This window comes from Gossypium hirsutum, chromosome A13, assembly GCF_007990345.1.
Source record: "Gossypium hirsutum isolate 1008001.06 chromosome A13, Gossypium_hirsutum_v2.1, whole genome shotgun sequence".
Taxonomy (NCBI): Eukaryota; Viridiplantae; Streptophyta; class Magnoliopsida; order Malvales; family Malvaceae; genus Gossypium; species Gossypium hirsutum.
In genome coordinates this window covers 101062826-101086429 of record NC_053436.1, presented here as the reverse complement: position 1 = coordinate 101086429, position 23604 = coordinate 101062826, and the positions used below count along the sequence as shown (strand labels likewise).

General features: G+C 36.0%; 2 protein-coding genes across 2 annotated transcripts; both read left to right on the top strand.

Moving 5' to 3' along the window:
* The first annotated feature begins 12430 nt into the window (after window positions 1-12430).
* Window positions 12431-15448, top strand: LOC121212342 (uncharacterized). The gene is made up of 4 exons (XM_041084809.1): window positions 12431-13702; window positions 13865-14263; window positions 14354-14572; window positions 14720-15448. The coding sequence occupies exons 1-4, from the start codon at window positions 12431-12433 to the stop codon at window positions 15446-15448; spliced, it is 2619 nt and encodes an 872-aa protein (XP_040940743.1).
* A 150-nt stretch (window positions 15449-15598) lies between these two features.
* LOC107954117 (uncharacterized) lies at window positions 15599-19866 on the top strand. Its single transcript, XM_041084808.1, has 5 exons — window positions 15599-15743; window positions 16914-17120; window positions 17379-18464; window positions 19665-19728; window positions 19791-19866. The coding sequence occupies exons 1-5, from the start codon at window positions 15599-15601 to the stop codon at window positions 19864-19866; spliced, it is 1578 nt and encodes a 525-aa protein (XP_040940742.1).
* Window positions 19867-23604: the final 3738 nt, after the last annotated feature.

Here is a 23604-nt window from a genome sequence, read left to right as displayed (position 1 = left end):
GGGTTTTTTTTATTTTGATTTGGGCTTAGGGTTTGGGCCATTGGGATTTTGATGTAAATTGGGCTTTGGGTAGTTAAGATTTTGGGGTTTGGGTTTAATTTTGGTGGGTTAGGTAATGTTAAATTGGGTTTTGATGTAAATGGATTAAAATTGGCCTACAAAAATTAATTTTCAATAAGTGAGGCAACGTACCGATTTAACATTTAAGTCATCGATTTCATCACTATGTTGGGTGAATATCAATTGACTCGTGTTAAAACGGTATATCCTTCTCAAAAATCAAAAAATTGAAAATTCTCGTGTTCAATCTGATCACGATTAAATCTTATATTGAACTCGTATTTTTGAAAATCAAGACAACACGTGTTTATAAGATACCAATTTTGGGCGTCGCGAGGGTGCTAATACCTTCCTCGCGCATAACCGACTCTCGAACCCTAGTTCTTCTTTGACTTTTAACGTTGACCTAAACGCGGCCTTCTTTTTGTTTTAAAAAAGGAATCTAATAGGTGTCCGATCACACTTAGGAAAAGGATCGGTGGTGACTCCTTGTTTATTTTAAAATCAAATTTTAGTTTTCAAGTTTTCAATAGATTGCCACAATTAGCGACCACGCTAAAAAATTTTGCGTCGCTACAATTAATAAGCCTAAATTCGAGGCCTTCACTTCATCAAAATAAAAAGTTTTCCAAAGCCATTGACTATCAGTCTCCATTACAATATTATCTAATTATTATCTAATTGCAAGTACGTAAGTTAGGAAAGGGCCTCCGGAAATTTATCCCCAAGGGAGCCCGTTTTGTTTGTCTAGAGATTCACATATTTACCAGCCCAACAGTATACAGAGCTTGCTCTTTGGATTTGCACTAATGAGGGGTTGTGTGTTGCGATTTGATTGGCAAGTGAAGTGGTGTGCTAATCATGATTTTTGTTTTCATATGACTCGTAAACTTATTAGTTTGGGATCCCTGTATTCAAATCTTATCTTTTTGAAATACCTTAGGGTATAGATTCTGCCATTGTAGCTGCCGATTCTCTTGCAAATTACCTGGGTTTAATGACACCCTTTCAAGCAATATATGGGTTCAATTGGGATGCTACCATGCATGCTAAGATAGTTTTTGTGATTTTGGACATTAGCGAATTGGGATGTAATATTTATTAGGCAAGTTCACTCGACTGGTTATTAAGATAGTTGAGCATGAACGTTGACATTTTGAACTAATAGATAATAGTGATGATTGGTTAGTAATAAAAAAAGCTAATTGGTTGGCTTGGTTCAATAAAAATTGCCTTATTTTAGTCATAAAGAAAAAGTAAAAAATTGGAACTGCATGAAGATCCAAAAATTTGCTTGTTTGAGAAAATGAATAGAAAAAAAAGAATATAGGGAAAAAATGAATTAAAAAAATTTATGAAATGGCTCAACTTGATTTAACGAGTACATTTAAAGTAGAAATAAGATAAAATAATAGTTCAAAATAATTTAAAATTAAGATAAAAGATAAAAAAAATTATTTGAATATTTCAAATCTTAAAGAGGTACTCCAAAGGTTCAAATGAGGATGAAACATGATGCAAATAAGCTTAGTGATGAATATTTAAAATTTAAACAGTAATTTTGATCTAAGTATTGACGACCATTATTGCTATTGGTTCCATTGCTTACAAACTTCGACTTTCAGATACTTCATTTCCACATTTCCATCCGGTGCTGATTAAAGAAAAAGATTGGAATATAGGAAATAAAATTCTGGAAAAGGAGGATGAAGAAGGTGAATAATCATTATAATAATTTCTAATTGTTATCACAGTTGTCTATTTGAACTGGATTTCATTATAGGAAGATTCCCTTATCGAGTGAACTGTAATAAATTCGGGAAGAAATGAAATTACTCTACTCTTCGCTTCTTTCTTCTTCTTTTTCTTATTCTAAAAGTAAAAAGAAGAAAGGGAAAAAGTTGCAAACGCATAATCATTAATGAAGTAAAGCATAATGTATATGATGATTTTTCTAAAATATACTCGAAGGGAGGTATTTTGATAGTTTAAAATGTAAGTTTAAAATCGTAATTACTCAAATTAAAATCAAATCGAATTAAATTAAATTTTATTTTATTTATTTAATTTATAATAATTTCAAATTTTTATGAAATAAAAATAATATTTTATATTTAAAATAGTAAAAATACATTAAAAGTTGTTGAAAAATTATTATTTTTAAAAATTTATGAAAGACTATAAAATTATATTAAATAATATTTAAAAGCCTTAAATAAAGATAATTTATTTAAAATAAGTCTCAAATTCAAAATAAAAATTAATATAAAAAAATTAATAATCAAACAGAATTATAATAGACAAATAAAAATTTTAAAAAATCCAATACAAACAAGTGCAAATAACCTTAGTTGTAATTATAAATTGATGGGAAACATAAATGACAAAGCAAAGCGAGAACGTTCCGACATCGTTTAAAGCATACATGAGACATGATTACTCCCTCTACCTTTTTATATACACCATTTGATACCATCCATTTTGGGTCTTCACCCTCCTCTTTTCCATTTCTCAAAATTTCGCATTTTCTTTTTCTTAGCTTCCCAAAGGAAGGGCAAGCTTAAAGGACCCAAATTTAATCAATCCAACTTCTCATGCATCTGGTAAGATTTTTCCCCAATAGTTGTTTTGATTATTCATTTCTTAATTTACCCTTTATATATATATATGTGTGTGTGTGATTTTATAGTGTCGCACTTTCTTAATTTTTTATCTAAATTTTTGTATTGATTTAAGATAACGTATTTGTAAATTTAATTTCAAAAACAGTGTAAATCAAATAGTAAATTATGTAAAAATATAACATTAATGATAATTTCACAAATTCATGAATTTGTTACTAATAATGAATTTTAAAATATTTTTAGATTTAGACAAATATATATACCTTCCTAATATATTAGTTTCAGTGTCATATACTATGTTAAAATTTGATATAATAAATTATTTAATAACATGCAAATATGAATAAAGAAAAGGATTTTAAAGCAGTTTAAAGTATAAAAAAATAATTTAAGAGAAATTTTAAGGTTAAGTTAAAAATAGAAATATATAAAAAAATAATTGAAATAAAAGTAAAATATGATTCAAATCTAACTAATATAATAAAAATAAAATACTAATAGGAAATAAAAACCTGAAATAATTAAATCAAATTAAAATCGATATTAAAATTAATACAGAAAATTGGAACTAAAATAGAAACTATAATATTAAATTGAAATAATAAAAGAATATATGTATATTTTAACCCAATATTATTTACGCAATAATTTAGATAATAATCCTACCTTCACGAAACAATTACATAAGATAGTTACAATTATTGCACTCGCTCTCCCACATCCTTTCTTATAAAGAACGTAAACATTAATAAACAAATTAAGCTCTAAAATATGCATTCAAATGTGGAGGATGACTAGTTTGTATATCCAACAAAATCAACATTTTAAACATCAAATTTTATCCTACTATCAACTAGTAATTTAAATTTAAATAATATGAGTTATAAGCTATTTAACTACGTTTCAACCAAATTTCTTAAACTATAAGCTTATCTTTTTTTCCTAATCACATGCAATTTAAAAGATCCCATCGTTTATGAACACCTTCAAGCGTCTATAAAGGTTCTCTTCAAACATGGAATCTAATAATGTTTTACCTAGTTCCCTTTCACATGACATTCCTACATTTCTTGCTTATTTTGAGATACTAATTAAAAAACATAATACTATAAATCAAACTTGCCAATTTAATATAATCTACATTAATTATCATATGGTTTGTCGAAACTAATGTTGCAATACTAAGTTCAATCATTTAGTGTTTTAGTCAACACTTAGTTTAGACATTCAATGTTCTAACAATCTCCACTGTTAGCATTTATGACAAAATCTTGTAGTAAACGAATCACACAATACTATACATCAAAAACTAAAAAAGAAAATAGGTTAATCATTAACTTACTCTCCTTATCAAAATCCATATTTATTCATCAAGCATAGTGATAACATGAATGTCAATTGTGAATCAATTTCAAAACATAACCAAAAAGTATGTAGGCATCCATAAAAGTTATTACAACACCAAAACAAATTCCAAAATAAGGAAATAAACCAAGAGTTTAGAAAACTAAACCAATCAACTTCTTCTTGCTACCCAGTTGCTTTCTTATTGGTCTAATTTGTTTCTAATTGGAAAGATGACAAAGAAGATCCCACTCACCAAGTGGACTTCTCCAAGCCATAAAGAAAGTTGGCAACATTTATCTCACCTTTTGGTAATGTTCATCTTACCTGAATAGGGTAATTATAGCTATCAATTCATTAAATATCTCAAATTGCAATTTATCTTTTCTTTACGATTTAGTTCATACCTCACCTTTTGTACCAAATTACAAAAATTCAAATTATTATTAAAATACACAAATTCTTAATTCAAGTATATAACAATTTAAATACAAGCATACCATATGAACTTATCTTATTAAATTAGCATACAAGTTGAATTGCTAATGCTTGTTGAATTAGTTGTTGCAATACTAGTTTAATATGTCTGAACTTTCTCCAACCATAATCATTTAACATCTTGTAATAGTGAGGTCTAGTGTGCCTTACCACTTAACTATGATGATGAGTGACTGTTCAATATCTCTTTTTTCTTGCAAAAGAGATAAGTTTCTTCCCCATGTAACATAGTTCTCTATGGCCCGATCTCATTCTTTTAAAAGTCAGTATCTCATATAATTTCACATTTTGGATCCCAAAGTTCTTGAGGACAACTTTAACATCATCCAACTCTTGTTCAGTGGCACTCAAGTCTGCATATTTTTTAGTAATAATCTTATCATTCTCTTGTGTTAGAATGTCAAGCTTCATGATTTCTTCTTTAACACTAGTAATCTCTTTTTGTTAGATTTCCATTGATCTAGCACACAATCTTTCATTTCTCTAACATGAGTTAGTAGGTTTCTTCCAATTTCTCAAATGAGTCAAAGTCATCGTTGTTAGAATCTTCCTCAATCACTGTCTTAATGCTTATTGCAACATCGATGCAACAATGAAAGTGAATGCCACATAGTTTCTGATTTGGTCTTGATTTGAATAAGTATATTCACTTTTAAATTATTCATCACTCCAAGTCACAACAAGAGACTTCTATTTCTTCTTAAGAGTGCTGGTACACTCTATTTTAATGTAACCATAACATTAAAAAGCATTTATCAAGACAAATAGTTAATTAGAAATTTATCATTAATAGACAAGCATAAAACTAAAAATAGTTTCTTTTTTATTAATTTTAAGTCCTTAAATCTAGTTGTAAGGATTTGGAGTTTTGACATGGGAATGAAAGCATTTACTTCATGTTGGTTTTGGATAATTGTCGAGGCATCCTTGACATACTCATACATTAAAATTATCTTGAATTACTCCATATCTACACCACTAAAGATGACATTGATGTTGGTAAAATGGGTTTGGAAAATGTAACGGAAAATAAATTTAGGGAAAAACCAGAGTTTTAATTTTTTTCTAAAACAAGATTTTGGTTGTGATATTTAAAGTAATAAACACTAAAATAAAATTATAAAATTTCAATTAGCCTAGGATGAGCGCTTCAACTGAATAGTTTTCTCCGCTATCCTCAAGCTCATGTCTGTCCAGTGTGGCCACGCTTCGAATCAGAAAATTTTTTACAAAAGTAAAAATTACCAGTGGGGTAATTTCGCAATCTTTCTATATTTTTAGGTCAAGTTATAAATGAAAAAATATCTTTAAAAATTTTCTCTTTAAAGAATTTTCTCTCTACAACTTTCTGTTGAATTCAAGTATGTGTAAAATAATGACCCAGACTCTCTTTATATAGGGAGAGTTTAGAGAGTTCAACTATGGTTAAACTTAATCACTTTAATATTAAATTTAATCTAATATTTTTAGATTAAATTTAATATTAAATCTTATTAAAATAATTGTAGATAAACATTAAATTAAATTTAATATTAAATTATTAAAATAATATTATTTTTGAAAAAATTAATCTGAAATCAAATTCTCTGATAGAGTCTCAGAAGGAATGTTAACTCTTCCACTACTCAACAACTGAAGACCAACTATCGTCAATCACCGGGACACCACCGCTGCAGCTGCCGGCACTGCTGTGTCTGGTGATGCAGGTGCAATACTCTTATGGCACCCCAAGCCAGTTCGGTCTGGTTCAATGACAATCCGACCAGTCCGATCTAGCCATCAGTAGGACTTTTAGCCCAGTTTCACATACTAGCCTGATTCAATCAATTTTTGGGTCTTGGTCTCAATTTTCGGCTACTGGGCCCAATTTACGATCTCAGATCCAATTTTCAAGTTCAATTACCCATTGGGTCAATTGTTTGACTTGAAATTAATTTTCAAAGATATCATATTAATCTTAATTAATTTGATTAATTTAATTTTAATTGATCAAGGTTAAATTTTCCAATAATCACTTAGATTTTCCAAATTATTTTTTAAAGAAAATTCTTTAATTAAATTCTCTAGTTGAACAATTCTCACGACCACCTAATTTAATTTCACATTGAATAAATCGACTCAATTAAATTGTTTCTAAAGTCGTAGAATTTTCTTCTGATTCAAATGCAGCCTGATCGAGTTTTTGTTGAGCTAGCAGAAAGACCAATCGAACATATACAATTAGGCTCTAGTAATTGCAATTATGTCCTGAAGCATCATTCCGATAATTCAAAATTACTTAATCATGAAGTCAATTCACAAGAAGTATCATGATTGAAAACTCCTTATTGTATTCTCTTTACGGAAACAATTCATCCAACTATTTTGTCCAATGACCTCGTCATGTGTGTGTTACCCTCATATGATATCCTTGATTCCTTCGAGTTAAATTCATTCACTCAATACAATCCTATTTTATCTCATTGTCACCATTGTGTCTTTTTAATGATTAATACGATCACTGTTAAATGACTGTTATAAATTGCTCGTTTGAGAACAAGCAACCCATGGCCACATTCCATATTTATCAATCCACACAATGCCAATGAGAAGATATCATTAACTCTTTAATTGAGCTATGAATTCCACTGTTGCTAGTAAATCCATGCTATACACAAGTCATGTACCCAATATATCGGCTATGGGCCTGATCATCTTTAGAGTATAAGCCTCTATTTATATCAAAACGCATAAGTTGCTTACGCATGGTCAATGACTAACTTAGGATTTAGGTAAATCACACCATGAACGTCACAAGTGAATTAATTCACAAATGGATTCAGAATTAATTTATCATTCTACCAATAAATACATCTATGTCTCTACCCGTTGAGTCAACTACTCCGATAGCCAAGACTAGCCATCTTCTCAATTGAAATTGTAGACAACATAATAATCCTTCTCAGTATTTGAGTCAAAAGCTCACTTTGATTCTTTTACAGGTTTACAGACTTATTTAGATTATCTACTGAAGTAAGTTATCTTTCTCGCAATGTAAATGTTCTTACAATGCCACTTATCTTCAGTTTGAACTTAGATAATCAATGAGCTAATATTTGTTCGTCACAATTTTGCTATGTATGCAAAATATAAAATATAGAAATACAAAAGACATGTAAAGGCCCAATTTTGGCCCAACTTAAACCAACCCTAACCAAACCCAATTTGGCCCAACCTAATCCCAACCCAAACACAAAAAAAAATAAATAAATAAAAACCTTGGCCACCTACTCCACCACCTTTGTTGGCCACCCACCTTAGCCACCAACTCCACCACCCTTGGCCACCTAAACCACCCCAACCACTCCACTTGTAAAATTTGGCTATAAAAGCCATTCAAGACTTTGTTTTTAGGGGGTGGGTTTTTGGTTTTTTGGAGAAGGATTGTTCTTTGTTTTGGAGGAGGTTTTTTTTTTGTTTTTTGGAGGTGTTTTTTTTGTAAAAAAGGTTATTTTTGTTTCTTGGAAAGGCTAGTTTTTGGAGATTAATCAAAGATCAAAGCAAAAGAGGTTTTTTTGAGGTCCGGCCGCCGTGTACGGTGGCACCGATGGCGGCCCGTGGGGGTCCATGACCGAAGCAAAGCTGGACCAACGGCCGGATTTAGAAAAGAGGGAGAAAGAGAGTTGAGAGCTTTGTTTTATTATTTTATTATTTTTACTATTATTTATATTATTATTATTATTTCTCATGTATATATTATTTTTTATATTATTATTATATTATATATGCCCTCTCCATATTTATTTATATTATTACTATCATTATTGTTACTTTTATTATTTTTTATTTCTAACTACTATTATTATATATATGTATTATTGTTTGTATTATTATTATTATCACCCCTATTGTTATTACTTTACTTTTGTATTCTAATATATTATTAATATTACTTATATTTTTATTATTTTTGCTATCACTATTACTATTATATATTAGTGTATATTTTTATGTATATATATATTTTATATATAGTATTATTTTTTATTACTTTAATTTAATATTTTTATTATATTTGCTTTTTGTATTTCTATATTTATTATTATTATATAGTAGTGTGTATTTCTATTATATACATATATATATACATTTATATATAGTATTCTTGTTTACTTTACTTTAATATTATTCTTATTATCATTATATCCAACCCAATAATAATTCTTTCATAAAAGTAATATTCCGTATTTGGTAATTCGAGACAATCGTGCCCTAACTTATTGGGTTTCGATTTTTCTCCTTTAACCTAAATAACGGAATACTCTTTTAAATCGTGACATGAGTTTTGAAAAATGCTTATTCTCGGAGATACGAGGTGTTGTTCCCTAACTTACTGGGTATGGCATTTCGTTACCTCGAAATAAGATTTTTGCAAGTAAAGGCAATATTCGGTGTTTGGGAATTCGAGGAAACGTGCCCTAACTTACTGGGTTTCGATTTTCCTCGTTCACCTTAACTAACTGAATAACCTTTTGAAATACACGAATTTTTATATAAAAGGCAAGCTCGTTCTCGAAAATTCAAGATGTCGTGTCCTAACTTACTGGATGTGACATTTTATATTGTGAGACGAGAAGGTCCTTAACATTTGAGCATTTTCTTTACAAAGAGGGATCGTATTTTAAATTCTTTCAAGTTTTCAAATTTTCGACACTAAGACACTAATTAATCAACTAGGTACCAATTTTGGGCGTATCGAGGGTGCTAATCCTTCCTCGTGCGTAACCGACTCCCGAACTCATTTTTCTGAATTTCGTAGACCAAAATCGTTATTTTAATAAAATTAAATCATTTATTAAAAACAACCACCTTTTGAGGTGACCCAATCACACCTCGTCAAAAAAGGATTGGTGGCGACTCCCGTTTTCATTCTTTTTTTTTCAAAATCCAAGTCGACCCCGTTTTCATCCAAAAAATGGTGTCAACAGCTTGGCGACTCCACTGGGGACTTTTTCAAAATAAGTGAGTCAAGCCACGAGTTGATTATTTTTTGTCTTTTTGTTGAAAGTTGAAAATTTGATTTAAATATACGATCTTCTCATTGCATTTCATTTGTTTTGAGCTATAGTTTTCATCATGTTTCGTATTTTAAACTTTTATATCTTTGCATTGCATTGCATGACCGTTGGTCACACCTTTTAAGTGGGAGTGAGAAGCTACTCCTTCGTGAGGTTTTCACCTCCGTGCAGGATAGTGGATCGCTTTCGGGATACATCCGTACCTATGTCTTCGTGAGATTTTCATCTCCGTGCAGCCATAGGGAAATGTATTCCCCTGAACCGAACTCGGTCTATATGAGCCTATAATGGGTGAAGATCGAGGAATCTGCTGGTTCGGGTACCTTTGCTTTAGAACCAAACCCCATGTAGTAAACCTTAGGAACTCACCTTAAGTAGAACTACACCAAACCCTAGTAGATACCCTGATGTGCTTTTATTCTTTTTGAATTGTCTTGGATTATATGTTTATATCTGGTACTGATATTTGTTGTTTTACTTTGGATGCATGACATTTCAACTGCATGGCATTTTATTATTTCAAGGCGTTGGTTCATATTCGGTTTCTAGAAAGAAAGCTTATCATGGAAAGAAGGTTTCTTGATAAGGTGGAAGATAATGCGGTAGTCCGAATTTGGTCGGAAACGACATAGCAAGAGAAAGGGGATAGTTTGGCTGAAGGATATATATCAGAGCTATGGGACTTTACCCGCATCAGCATAACCCAGAACGATTTACAAGAGTTGAAAGGAATTTGGGACCATTGGGACGAGGAGGCCAGACAGTTGTTTTATTCCCATTACGGGGACTTGCCGTACCTGCTAGATATAAAGGTAGATAAGCACCTATTCCGGGCTCTCGCACAATTTTGGAATCCCGCCTATAGTTGTTTTTCGTTCGAGAAAGTTGACTTGGTACCTACGATAGAAGAATATATGGCTTTACTTCGGTGTTCAAAGAGTCAAGTCGACAGAATCTACTCAAGAGCCGCAAATGTACCCTTTTTGAGAAGGTTAATGAACATAACAGGCATGAGTGAGCAGTGGGTTACGGCCCGAATTAAACAAAAAGGGGATAACAAGTGCATTTCTTGGAGGAGTTTGAAAGATGTGGCTTTGGTGCACCCGGATATAAAAAAGAGGGTAGATATCTTCGCCCTAAGCATATATGGCTTAGTTATCTTTCCTAGAGCTTTGGGGCATATTGATGAGGCGGTTACTGATTTGTTCGACCGCCTTGATAAAGGAGTTACCCCAGTTCCAGCAATTTTAGCGGAGACATTCAGATCATTGAGTACCTGTCGGCGAGCGGGCGAAGGCAGGTTCATTGGATGTGCACAGTTGTTACTTGCGTGGTTCCACAGTCATTTTTGGAAAGTGGATAAGGTGTCATATCGGGTCTTCTCTGAAAACTATTCGCCGCTAAAGGAGATGATAGCTACACCGAGAAGGGACGACATTTCAATGGAAAAATGGATGGCAATTCTTCAAAACTTGCATGAAGAAGACATTGAATGGAGAGCTCCGTGGTTACTTCCAGACGAAATTTTGTACCGATGCGGTAGTTTTGATTGGGTCCCTTTGCTTGGAATCTGGGGAGCTATTGGCTATGCCCCGTTATTAGTGCTCAGACAGTACAGATCAAGACAGTTTATACCCGCAACCCAGGGGCTGGCCGAGTGTGAATTCTCGTATGGGGGTGATGGCTACAAAAAGAGGATTCGAAAGATATCCAATGCGTGGAATCAGACTCGCCAAATGAAGCGATTAGCTGTAGGACCAATGACAACCCCCGAATATGAAGAATGGAGGGTCAGAAGAATCAATGACAATGTCCCCAAATCAAGCCCCGAAGGCAGTCATTCGATAGGGGAGCACTTACGGGTCATCCCTTCTGAACTAGAAATTTTGAAGCAAGATTTTGAAAGAAGAAATGCAGAGTTGGAAAAACAGATAGAGCAAATGGAGGAAGAAAAAACAAACTTAAGGTTGGATGTAGATGTCCAGAAGCTCGAGATGGAGCGATTAAGAAAAGGAAAAGCTAGGGCTGAAGAAGATCTGGACAGTCTAAAAACATATTACAAGAAGTTGCGATCATCAATGAGAACCGCCGGGTTGGGAAAGACTTCTGAACAATGGCGCAAGGAAGTTCAAGAAGAAAAGAACAAAGCTGATAGATGGGAAACGAGGTTTCAAGAAGTTTAAACCCAGAACGAGACTTTAAAGAAGAGTCTGTCAGAGAATCAGAAAGAAAAAGGGGAACTAGAAAATAGAGTGTCCGAGTTAGAAGAATCTCTCCATCGGCATCGAAATTGAAATTCTGTGATGGAATTAAAAGCAAGCCTAAGTAGAATTGAAGAGATGAAACGAAGAATTGAAGAGTTAGAAGCAGCATTGCGAAGTTGCGAGATGCGGATTGAGCACATGAGATCTAATGAAGATCGTCAAACCGAGTAGTTGCACTACTTTCAGAACCAAGTAAGAGATAGAGATCAAATCATGGGAGAAGCCGTGCTTCAAATCCGAGAGGTGGCTGATCACTTGCAGACGTTAGCAGTACAAGCTGATGTGTTAAGCGTGAAGTACGAATTAGAGTCGAGTCGAGGACAGGAGCTAGCCTCGTTGCTTAGGAGGATTAGAATTTTGAGTTTTAGGGCTAAGTCGTATATGTAATCCACCTTATGTAAAAAAGTTTATTTTCTAGTAAAGTTTTCATAATGAAATTGAACTAGAATTAACGCCTTTTGCATTCATTTCATGCATTGCATTATATGCATTAATGACCATTAAAAGACCCTAACTAAATAAAATTATTTCAGTTAACCTGGAAAACCGTCACTCTTACGAAACTCGAGCAAAGTCAAGGAACATGGATCAAAGACTAGAAAAACTTGAGCAGCTCCAAAGAGATATGCAAGATCAGATAGAAGAGCGGTTGGAAAAGATTCAGCGAGAGATGCGAGAATCCCAAGACGACATGATGGCAAAGTTAACGCAACTGTTGAAAGGAGGAAAAGACAAGGGAAAGGACCCTATTGTTAATGTTGAAGAAGGAAATAGTGATGAACCCCTTTACCCTCCAGGCTTTACCCCTCTGCACGCGCATACTCAAGCTGAAATGTATCCACAAAGACCCTCTGTTACAATTAGACCCCAACAATTCCAAACGAGTCCTCCAATCGGAATAAGTAACAATTCCGGAGAGAATCCCACCAATCTCATAGTCCCTGACCTCGATGACGTGGCAGAAGTGGAAAAGACGAAAGTGGATCTGTCAAAGCAATTGGAAGACCGATGTAAATGGCTGGAGGAAAAGTTTAAGGCCATGGAAAGTGCTGATTACCACCGAGGAATGGACGCTAAAGATCTGAGCTTGGTGCCTGATTTAATCCTCCCTCCTAAGTTTAAAATGCCGGAGTTTGAAAAATATGACGGGACAAGTTGTCCCGATGCTCATATCACTATGTTTTGCCGAAGAATGACCGGGTACATCAACAACGAGCAGCTGTTGGTTCACTGTTTTCAGGATAGTTTGATCGGGTCAGCGGCTAGATGGTACAATCAATTGAGTCGAGCTGAAATCCACTCTTGGAAAGATTTGGCGCAGGCCTTTATAAAACAGTACAGACATGTGATGAACATAGCACCCGATCGAATTGTATTGCAAAATATGGAAAAGAAAACTAATGAGAGCTTTCGCCAGTATGCTCGAAGATGGAGGGAGGTAGCAGCACAAGTTCAACCACCACTTTTAGAAAAAGAGATAACCATGCTTTTTATCAATACTTTGAAAGCTCCATTTCTCAATCACATGCTGGGTAGTGCCACCAAAAGCTTTTCAGACATAGTGATGTCTGGAGAAATGATAGAAAATGCCATAAGGAGTGGCAAGATAGAAGTAGGAGAAAGTGCTAAAAGGTCAGCACCGAGAAAGAAGGAGCATGAGATAAACAACACAAGCATGTTTAACAAGGACCATTCTAGATCAATCACGGTGGGACAAGCCAGAGCAACAACCACTAATCAGCAAGGTTCTTCGAGACGGGAGTCCAATTCAAGGCCAAATATAGAAAGACCTCAATTCACACCCATCCCGGTGACGTATAAAGAATTGTATCAGAATTTATTTGATGCACATGTGGTATCTCCATTTTACCTAAAACCCATGCAACCTCCGTACCCCAAATGGTATGACACAAACTCCCAATGCGAGTACCACGCGGGGATTAAGGGGCACTCGATTGAGAACTGCACTGCATTCAAGAAGTTAGTGGAGAAACTTATCAATATGGGGATCGTAAAGATTGGCGACTCATCGGGGCCAAATGTAGCAGAAAATCCGTTGCCCAATCATGACGATAATAGGGTAAACGCGATAAGTGAGAATGAAGGAAGAAGAGTCAAAGCCAACGTGGCAGAGATAAAAACCCCTCTTAGATGGGTTTGGAAACAAATGGTAAAAAGAGGTCTTATCAAGCAAGATTCGATAGAAAGGCCTGAACAAGCAAAGAGATTTTGTGAGTTCCATGCAGAAGAAGATCATGACATCCAGGAATGCACCGAGTTCAGAATCGTGGTGCAAAACTTTATGGATAGCAAAGAAATGGAGTTTTATGAAGAAATCAAAGGGTTAAAAGAGGAAGAAGTTTGTGCTACAGGAGAAGGATCTGCAAGGAGAACCCAAGAGCTTCGTCATCCAGTGGTTATCATTTCAAAGCCAATGAACAAAGAATCTGGAATACAAATAGGGCCAAAAGTTATAATCCAAAAACCTGTATCCTTTCCTTACAAGGATAACAAAAAGGTTCCTTGGAGTTACGATTGCAATGTGACGATTCCAGGAAAAGAGAGCTCGGTAAATGCTTCAGAAAAGAAGGAAGGATTCTATACACGAAGTGGAAAGCGCTATGATCCGGCAGACACGATAGTGGAATCTGGAAAAGAAAAAGCTTTAGCAGTTGAGCTAGGAAAAACAAAAACAGACGAAATTGAATCGAGTGTCAATCAGCCGGTAACTGAAAATCAAGCCAAAAAATTTCTAAAATTCTTGAAACATAGCGAGTACAGCGTGGTAGAACAATTACATAAGCAACCGGCTCGTATCTCCGTACTTGAGTTGCTTATAAGTTCAGAGATACATCGTAATGCGTTGATTAAGGTGCTAAATGAAACTTATGTCACTAAAGATATCTCGGTGAATAAGTTGGACCGCTTGGTTAATAATATCAATGCCGATAATTTCATCTTTTTTAATGATGATGAAATACCGCCAGGGGGAAGAGGATCTACCAAAGCATTACACATCACTGCTCGTTGCGGGGAGTATATGTTAGCTGGAGTGCTAATTGACAATGGATCAGCCTTGAATGTTTTACCCCTATCTACCTTAAGTAGGTTACCGGTGGATAACTCTCACATGAGATCATGCCAAAATATAGTGAGAGCATTTGATGGTACCGAAAGAAAGGTGATAGGAAGAATAGAAGTACCTCTTTTAATTGGCCCAAATACATACGATGTGGACTTCCTAGTGATGGATATTAAGCCGTCATATAATTGCTTATTAGGAAGACCCTCGATTCATTCGACAGGGGCGGTGCCTTCATCATTGCACCAGAAGTTAAAATTGGTAATAGAAGGCCGGTTAATTACAATTGACGCCGAGGAAGATATCATTGCATTGGTAACCAATGATACACCATATTTGGGAATAGACGACGAGGCAGTTGAATGTTCTTTTCGATCTTTGGAGTTCGTAAATGCAACCTTTGTCATAGGGGGAAAGAAGATTCCGACGCCCAGCATGTCTAAAGCCACAAGGATGGGATTACAAGCGACAGTTGGGAAAGGAGCTGTGCCTGGAAGAGGACTTAGAAGATGCCTTTAGGGAAGGATGGGGGCACCAGTAGTGAAATACAAACAAGATCGTTTTGGTTTAGGATTTAAACCAAATACCAAACAGAGAAGGAAAGAGTTAGAAAAGAGACAAGATAGAAGGAAGGCGCGTTTGAACGGAAAAGAAGTCGACTGGGAACCTATGGCTTTCCCCCACATATCCAGGACATTCATGTCGGGAGGAACTATGTATTCTGAACTGAGGGCTCCAAGAAAGAAGACCGCAGAGGAAATGTTAAGAAACTTAAGCATCAATGCCATATGTGAAGAAGAATTTGAAGGAGGAAGTACGTCAGGCATCTACCCCGTTGAACCTGGGAGTGTTTTAAACAATTGGACTGCGGAAGAAATGCCTGAAGTTTTTAGAGCTTTTCCAGAGTAATATTCAAAACATTAATTGTTCTAAGCCTAGAGAAAATGAAAACTTTTGTGAACTGAAATAGGCTTATATGTGGACATTGTGATTTCAATGAAATATATCTTCGCATTTTGAGTATATATTCTTTTCAAATTCTTTTTTTCATACATTCATGGTCATACTAAATAAGAATCCTTAAATTCATACATTCCCTGTACATTCTTTGATACCTATAACAGGTCCCAAGATATCAATGATATGAGTGACTCTACTATGGACTTAGAAAATCTTTTTGAACGAGATATGTGTCCAGAGGAATCTCAAGATTTTGAAGATAACACAGATTGCAACCTATCTCCGGACTTGTTGAGAATGGTAGAGCAGGAAGAGAAACAGATTCTACCCCACGAAGAGACGATAGAGACAGTGATCTTGGAAGAGGGAAAGGTGTTAAAGATTGGTACCCGCATAGCTGAAGAAGTAAAACAAGACCTCATTGAATTGCTGCGAGAGTTCAAAGATGTCTTCGCATAGTCATACCAAGATATGCCGGGGTTAAGTACTGACATCGTGGTTCACCGACTTCCTATAAAGGAGGATTGCAAACCAGTTCAGCAAAAACTCCGAAGAATGAGGCCTGATATCGTGTTAAAAATAAAAGAAGAGGTGCAAAAGTAATTCGACGCTGGGTTCCTGAAGGTGGTCAAATACTCCGAGTGGGTAGCTAACATTGTTCCTGTCCCTAAGAAAGATGGGAAGGTACGAATGTGTGTGGATTATAGAGATCTAAATAAGGCTAGCCCAAAAGATAACTTTCCCTTGCCGCATATCGACGCCTTGGTAGACAATACAGCAGGACATTCGCTGTTTTCTTTCATGGATGGCTTCTCGGGATATAACCAAATTAAGATGCATCCCGAGGATATGAGGAAAACTACGTTCATAACCCTATGGGGAACTTTTTGTTATAAGGTGATGCCATTTGGGTTGAAAAATGCAGGGGCAACGTATCAGAGGGCCATGGTAACATTGTTCCATGACATGATGCATAAGGAGTTAGAAGTCTATGTTGATGACATGATTGCAAAATCTAAAACAGAAAAGGAACATGTGCAGGTCCTTAAGAAATTATTTACGAGATTGAGGAAATTTCAGCTAAAGCTAAATCCAGCAAAATACACATTCGGGGTCAGATCAGGAAAATTGCTTGGATTCGTGGTCAGTGAAAGAGGAATTGAGATTGATCCTGACAAAGTAAGAGCAATACAAGAATTACCCCCGCCGCGTACTCAAAAGGAGGTTCGAGGTTTTCTAGGAAGGCTGAACTATATTTCTCGGTTCATCTCACAGCTAACTGAGAAATGCGACCCCATATTTCGCCTCCTCAAGAAACATAATCCAGGTGTATGGGATGAGGAATGTCAAAAAACTTTTGAAAAAGTCAAACATTACTTATCCAACGCCCCAGTACTGATGCCACCCTGCCCAGACAAACCGCTCATACTGTATTTGGCAGTATTTGAAAATTCCATGGGATGCGTGCTTGGTCAACATGACGAATCAGGACGAAAGGAAAGAGCGATCTACTATCTCAGTAAGAAGTTCACCGAATGCGAAACAAGATATTCACCAATCGAGAAATTATGTTGTGCTTTAATGTGGACAACTCGGAGACTGAGACAGTACATGTTGTACCATACGACCTGGTTAATCTCCAAATTAGACCCTCTGAAATACTTGATGGAGTCAGCCGCTCTGAATGGAAGAATGGCTCGATGGCAAATTCTTCTATCTGAATTTGACGTAGTCTATGTGAACCAGAAGGCGGTCAAAGGGAGTGCAATAGCGGAATTCCTAGCAAGTAGGGCTCTCGATGATTATGAGCCATTGAACTTCGATTTCCCAAATGAGGATTTGATGTATGCCGCAACCGTAAAGAAAGATTTCCAAGAAGGTGTTCCTTGGAAGTTGAGTTTTGACGGAGCTTCAAATGCTATAGGCAACGGAATTGGGGCAGTACTCGTGTCCCCTAGTGGAGATTATTATCCTTTCACTAGCAAATTGGACTTTGACTGCACAAATAATATGGCTGAGTATGAAGCTTGCATTATGGGCATTCGGGCAGCCATAAAGCAGAAAATTAAGGTGCTAGAGGTATACGGGGACTCTGCATTAGTAATTTACCAGCTCAAGGGGGAATGGGAAACAAGAGACCCGAAGTTGGTTCGCTATCGAAAATTGGTTATGGAATTGATCGAGGAATTTGATAGTGTCACCTTTAGTTACCTCCCACGAGATGAAAACCAGATGGCAGATGCTTTGGCCACTTTAGCCTCCATGTTTAAAGTGAACAAATTAGAAGATATGAAGCCTATCCAGATCAGCATCTATGAGGTTCCAGCCCATTGTTGCAACATTGACAATGAAGAGGGAAAGGATGATCACCCTTGGTACCATGACATATTGCGATATGTGAAGAGTCGCGAGTACCCTGACCATGCGACAGAAAATGATAAGAAGACATTAAGGAGATTAGCCATTGACTATGTCCTTGATGGGGAAATTTTGTATAAAAAAGGAAAAGATCAAGTACTGTTAAGGTGTGTGGATGCTGTTGAGGCAAAGGAAATTTTGGAAGAAGTGCATGAAGGTATCTGCGGAACGCATGCCAATGGCTTCACGATGGCCAGACAAATTATGAGATTTAGGTACTATTGGTCCACCATGGAAGGGGATTGCATTAATTATGCCAAGAGGTGCCATAAATGTCAAATTTATGGTGACAAAATGCACGCACCACCTTCACCCCTTCATGTTATGGTTTCTCCATGGCCTTTCTCCATATGGGGAATGGACGTTATCGGGCCAATATCTCCAAAAGCTTCCAATGGGCATCGTTTTATCTTTGTGGTTATTGATTACTTCACTAAATGGGTGGAGGCGGCTTCATATGCAAATGTCACGAAGTCGGCAGTTAGCAAGTTTCTGAAAAAAGAGATCATATGTCGATACGGGATGCCTGAAAGGATCATATCCGATAATTCGCTGAACTTAAACAACAACTCAATAGCGGAAGTTTGTAGTCAGTTCAAGATCAGACACCACAATTCGTCACCGTACCGTCCAAAAATGAATGGTGCCGTGGAAGCAGCTAACAAAAACATCAAGAAAATTATAGGAAAAATGACTGAAACCTACAAAGATTGGCACGAGAAATTACCTTTTGCTCTCCTGGCATATCGCACTTCTGTTAGAACCTCTACCGGGGCAACACCATTTTCTTTAGTCTATGGGATGGAAGCAGTTTTACCCATAGAAGTTGAAATTCCTTCTCTCCGAGTATTAACTGAACTAAAGTTGGATGAGGCTGAATGGATTCAATCCAGATATGACCAGTTAAACTTGGTAGAAGAAAAGAGGTTAAAAGCTATTCGTCATGGTCAGATGTATCAGAAACGAATGATGCGAGCTTACAACAAAAAAGTTCGTCCCAGAGAATTTTACGAGGGGGACCTGGTGCTGAAAAAGATTCTTCCTCTACAAAAGGATTTTAGAGGAAAGTGGATGCCAAATTGGGAAGGTCCTTATGTGGTAAAAAAGGCCTTTTCAGGAGGAGCTTTAATCCTGAGCGAAATGGATGGTAAAAGCCTGTCAAATCCTATAAATTCAGACTCAGTCAAGAAGTATTTCACTTAAAAAGGGGGCATTCAAAAAAAAAAAGGAGGAGAGGCCAAGGTGAAAACCTGCAAAAGGCACCTTGAGACCAAAGGGGATTTGAGTTGAAAACCTGAAAAAGGCGGCTCGAATTTTGAAGCGTGAGGTGAACGGAACGGCTCGAATTTTTGAGCAGGATCTGAGGCATGTGGTGGTCTTACTACACCTGAATCGCAAGAAGGAGTAGGTGACATCTTGGGGTATCGACAAAATACTGTAGATTCCAAACACATATTAAATGGTCTTTAGAAAACTTGTGCAGGGAAGCTCGTGCTGCGATATCTGGGGCACCTGTTGTCATCTTATACTTTGAATCTTGGCAAAATTTGTTGTCTTGATTATTGTATTCAGTTCAAGCTTTGCTCCCCAATAAAATTTCATTCTTGTCCATTGTCTTATTTTATTTTTTATCTTAGCAAAATTTGCTATCTCGATTAACTCATTCATCTCGAGATTTGTTCTCAATAACATTTGTTTGTTCGTTGTGGTAACCTTCTCGAAAAACATTTAGAATAACTATTAGTAAACTGAATGTTCAAGCAATTGGAGTTTTGCATATTACTCTAGAAATTTCTAAATAATGAAGGAGCCTGAAACAGGACTGTTGTTTAGAGCACACCAAATTCAAAGTGTCCAAAAAGGAAGAGTCCAAGTCAGGACTATCCTTTCAAATTTTGTTGTCCAAACATTGAACAAAATGACAAGATGTCGTGTTGGTGGCAAAGCTTCAATGAACAAACAAGCGATGTTCACCAAGTAATAAGAAAAGGTTTTCTCGGAGAAGGAAATTTTGTATTTGTACATAAACATTTGGTATGACACATTGGGAATGGTGTAGGAGATCAAAGAGTTTCACATTCTGTATCCTTGAATTGTGATAGCAGAGGATCGAGAAAAAGCCATATCCTTCTACCCTTAGTTTACGGTGGGAGATTGATGGTACAAATTTTATGTCCCAGTGGATTAAACTTTGACGTTCGCAGTGGGGGCAATCTGACTAAGTGTTTCTTTGGATGCCAACCGAGCAAGAAGGCGTTGTAACACGTCAGTGATAAAACATGAGCAATGACAACTCAAACATTAAAAATGGATCATTCTCATGACATTCTGCATTCATTCATACACATCTAGTTAGAAGCATTTGATTCATTCTGATCATGCCATCCTAAACACTAGGCATAAATAGGTCCATAAAATGGATTTTACAGGTCATATTCCCCAGAGAACAGATCAAAGAAACAGATCCTATACCCTTGAAGTTGCAATGGGAGGGATTGAAGTCATTAAAGTAGATCTTGTCTTCATGTATTGGCGTGAAGCAGATCGAAGATAGCAGGTCCTATCTTCCTATATTGATAGGAAGTGGATCCAGGATGCAGATCTTGTCTTCCCATATTGGTGGCGAAGTAGATCGCAGAAAGCAAATCTTGTCTTCATGTATTGGCGTGAAGTAGATCGAAGGTAGCAGATCCTATCTTTCTATATTGGTAGGAAGTGGATCGAAGATGCAGATCTTGTCTTCCCATATTGGTGGCGAAGTAGATCGCAGAAAGCAGATCTTGTCTTCATGTATTGGCGTGAAGTAGATCGAAGATAGCAGGTCCTATCTTCCTATATTGATAGGAAGTGGATCCAATATGCAGATCTTGTCTTCCCATATTGGTGGCGAAGTAGATCGTAGAAAGCAGATCTTGTCTTCATGTATTGGCGTGAAGTAGATCGAAGATAGCAGGTCCTATCTTCCTATATTGATAGGAAGTCGATCCAAGATGCAGATCTTGTCTTCCCATACTGGTGGTGAAGTAGATTGAAGATTGCAGATCTTGCCTTCCTGTATTTGGCAGCGAAGCAGATCAAAGATGGCAGATTTTACTTTCCTGACCACAGTGGAGTACACTGAAGCCGATAATTCTATCTCCCTGTATTTGGCAGTGGAATAGATTGAAGATTGCAGATCTTGCCTTCCTGTATTTGGCAGCGAAGCAGATCAAAGATGGCAGATTTTACCTCCCTGACCACAGTGGAGTACATTGAAGCCGATAACTCTATCTCCCTGTATCTGGCAGTGGAATAGATTGAATATTGCAGATCTTGCCTTCCTGTATTCGGCAGCGAAGCAGATCGAAGATGGCAGATTTTACCTCCCTGACTACAGTGGAGTACATTGAAGCCGATAACTCTATCTCACTGTATCTGGCAGTGGAATAGATTGAAGATTGCAGATCTTGCCTTCCTGTATTAGGCAGCGAAGCAGATCGAAGATGGCAGATTTTACCTCCCTGTGACTACAGTGGAGTACATTGAAGCCGATAACTCTATCTTCCTGTATCTGGCAGTGGAATAGATTGAAGATTGCAGATCCTGCCTTCCTATATTGGTAGGAAGTGGATTGAAAACAGACTCTATCTCCCTGTATTTAGCAGTGGAATAGATTGCAGGTCGAAGATGGCGGATTTTACCTCTCCGATTACAGTGGAGTACATTAAAGCCAGTAGTTCTATCTCCTTGGGCAACAGTGGAATAGATCGAAGATTACAATCTTATCTCCCTAAGCAGTAGTGGAGTAGATCGCATTAAGTCTTATCTCCCTAAGCAGTAGTGGAGCAGATAAAACCACAGATCTTATTTCCCTAAGCAATAGTGAAGCAGATCGCATCAAGTCTTATCTCCCTAAGTAGTAGTGGAGCAGACTAAAAACACAAATCTCATCCCCATGGAGTCGTAGCAGAGTAGATTGAAGCTACAAGGCGTATCTGAAGTTGCAGTAGAGTGGATCGAAGCAACAAGACGTAGCAGACTGGAATAAGGCTACTGGAAGAAGATGAGCACCAAAAAGTCAAGACTCGGTAAGACCGGGCAAAATTGGCCCTTTTGATGTCTTTGCTCTATTCTCGTTACACGAAAATGAGCAAAGAGGGGCAGCTGTAAAGGCCCAATTTTGGCCCAACTTAAACCAACCCTAACCAAACCCAATTTGGCCCAACCTAATCCCAACCCAAACACAAAAATAAATAAATAAATAAATAAAAACCTTGGCCACCTACTCCACCACCTTTGTTGGCCACCCACCTTAGCCACCAACTCCACCACCCTTGGCCACCTAAACCACCCCAACCACTCCACTTGTAAAATTTGGCTATAAAAGCCATTCAAGACTTTGTTTTTAGGGGGTGGGTTTTTGGTTTTTTGGAGAAGGATTGTTCTTTGTTTTGGAGGAGGTTTTTTTTTTGTTTTTTGGAGGTGTTTTTTTGTAAAAAAGGTTATTTTTGTTTCTTGGAAAGGCTAGTTTTTGGAGATTAATCAAAGATCAAAGCAAAAGAGGTTTTTTTGAGGTCCGGCCGCCGTGTACGGTGGCGCCGATGGCGGCCCGTGGGGGTCCATGACCGAAGCAAAGCCGGACCAACGGCCGGATTTAGAAAAGAGGGAGAAAGAGAGTTGAGAGCTTTGTTTTATTATTTTATTATTTTTACTATTATTTATATTATTATTATTATTTCTCATGTATATATTATTTTTTATATTATTATTATATTATATATGCCCTCTCCATATTTATTTATATTATTACTATCATTATTGTTACTTTTATTATTTTTTATTTCTAACTACTATTATTATATATATGTATTATTGTTTGTATTATTATTATTATCACCCCTATTGTTATTACTTTACTTTTGTATTCTAATATATTATTAATATTACTTATATTTTTATTATTTTTGCTATCACTATTACTATTATATATTAGTGTATATTTTTATGTATATATATATTTTATATATAGTATTATTTTTTATTACTTTAATTTAATATTTTTATTATATTTGCTTTTTGTATTTCTATATTTATTATTGTTATATAGTAGTGTGTATTTCTATTATATACATATATATATACATTTATATATAGTATTATTGTTTACTTTACTTTAATATTATTCTTATTATCATTATATCCAACCCAATAATAATTCTTTCATAAAAGTAATATTCCGTATTTGGTAATTCGAGACAATCGTGCCCTAACTTATTGGGTTTCGATTTTTCTCCTTTAACCTAAATAACGGAATACTC

Excerpts from the sequence above, each read along its gene's own strand:
- LOC121212342 (XM_041084809.1), top strand. The coding sequence starts at position 12,431 with ATGGATCAAAGACTAGAAAAACTTGAGCAGCTCCAAAGAGATATGCAA. Across the intron at positions 13,703-13,864 it reads ATTTATTTGATGCACATGTG|ATTGGCGACTCATCGGGGCC; the intron begins GTATCTCCATTT and ends GGGATCGTAAAG. Across the intron at positions 14,573-14,719 it reads AATCGAGTGTCAATCAGCCG|GTGCTAAATGAAACTTATGT; the intron begins GTAACTGAAAAT and ends GCGTTGATTAAG.
- LOC107954117 (XM_041084808.1), top strand. The coding sequence starts at position 15,599 with ATGGCTTTCCCCCACATATCCAGGACATTCATGTCGGGAGGAACTATG. Across the intron at positions 15,744-16,913 it reads AGAAGAATTTGAAGGAGGAA|AAAAGGAACATGTGCAGGTC; the intron begins GTACGTCAGGCA and ends AATCTAAAACAG. Across the intron at positions 19,729-19,790 it reads GGAGTAGGTGACATCTTGGG|GGAAGCTCGTGCTGCGATAT; the intron begins GTATCGACAAAA and ends AAACTTGTGCAG.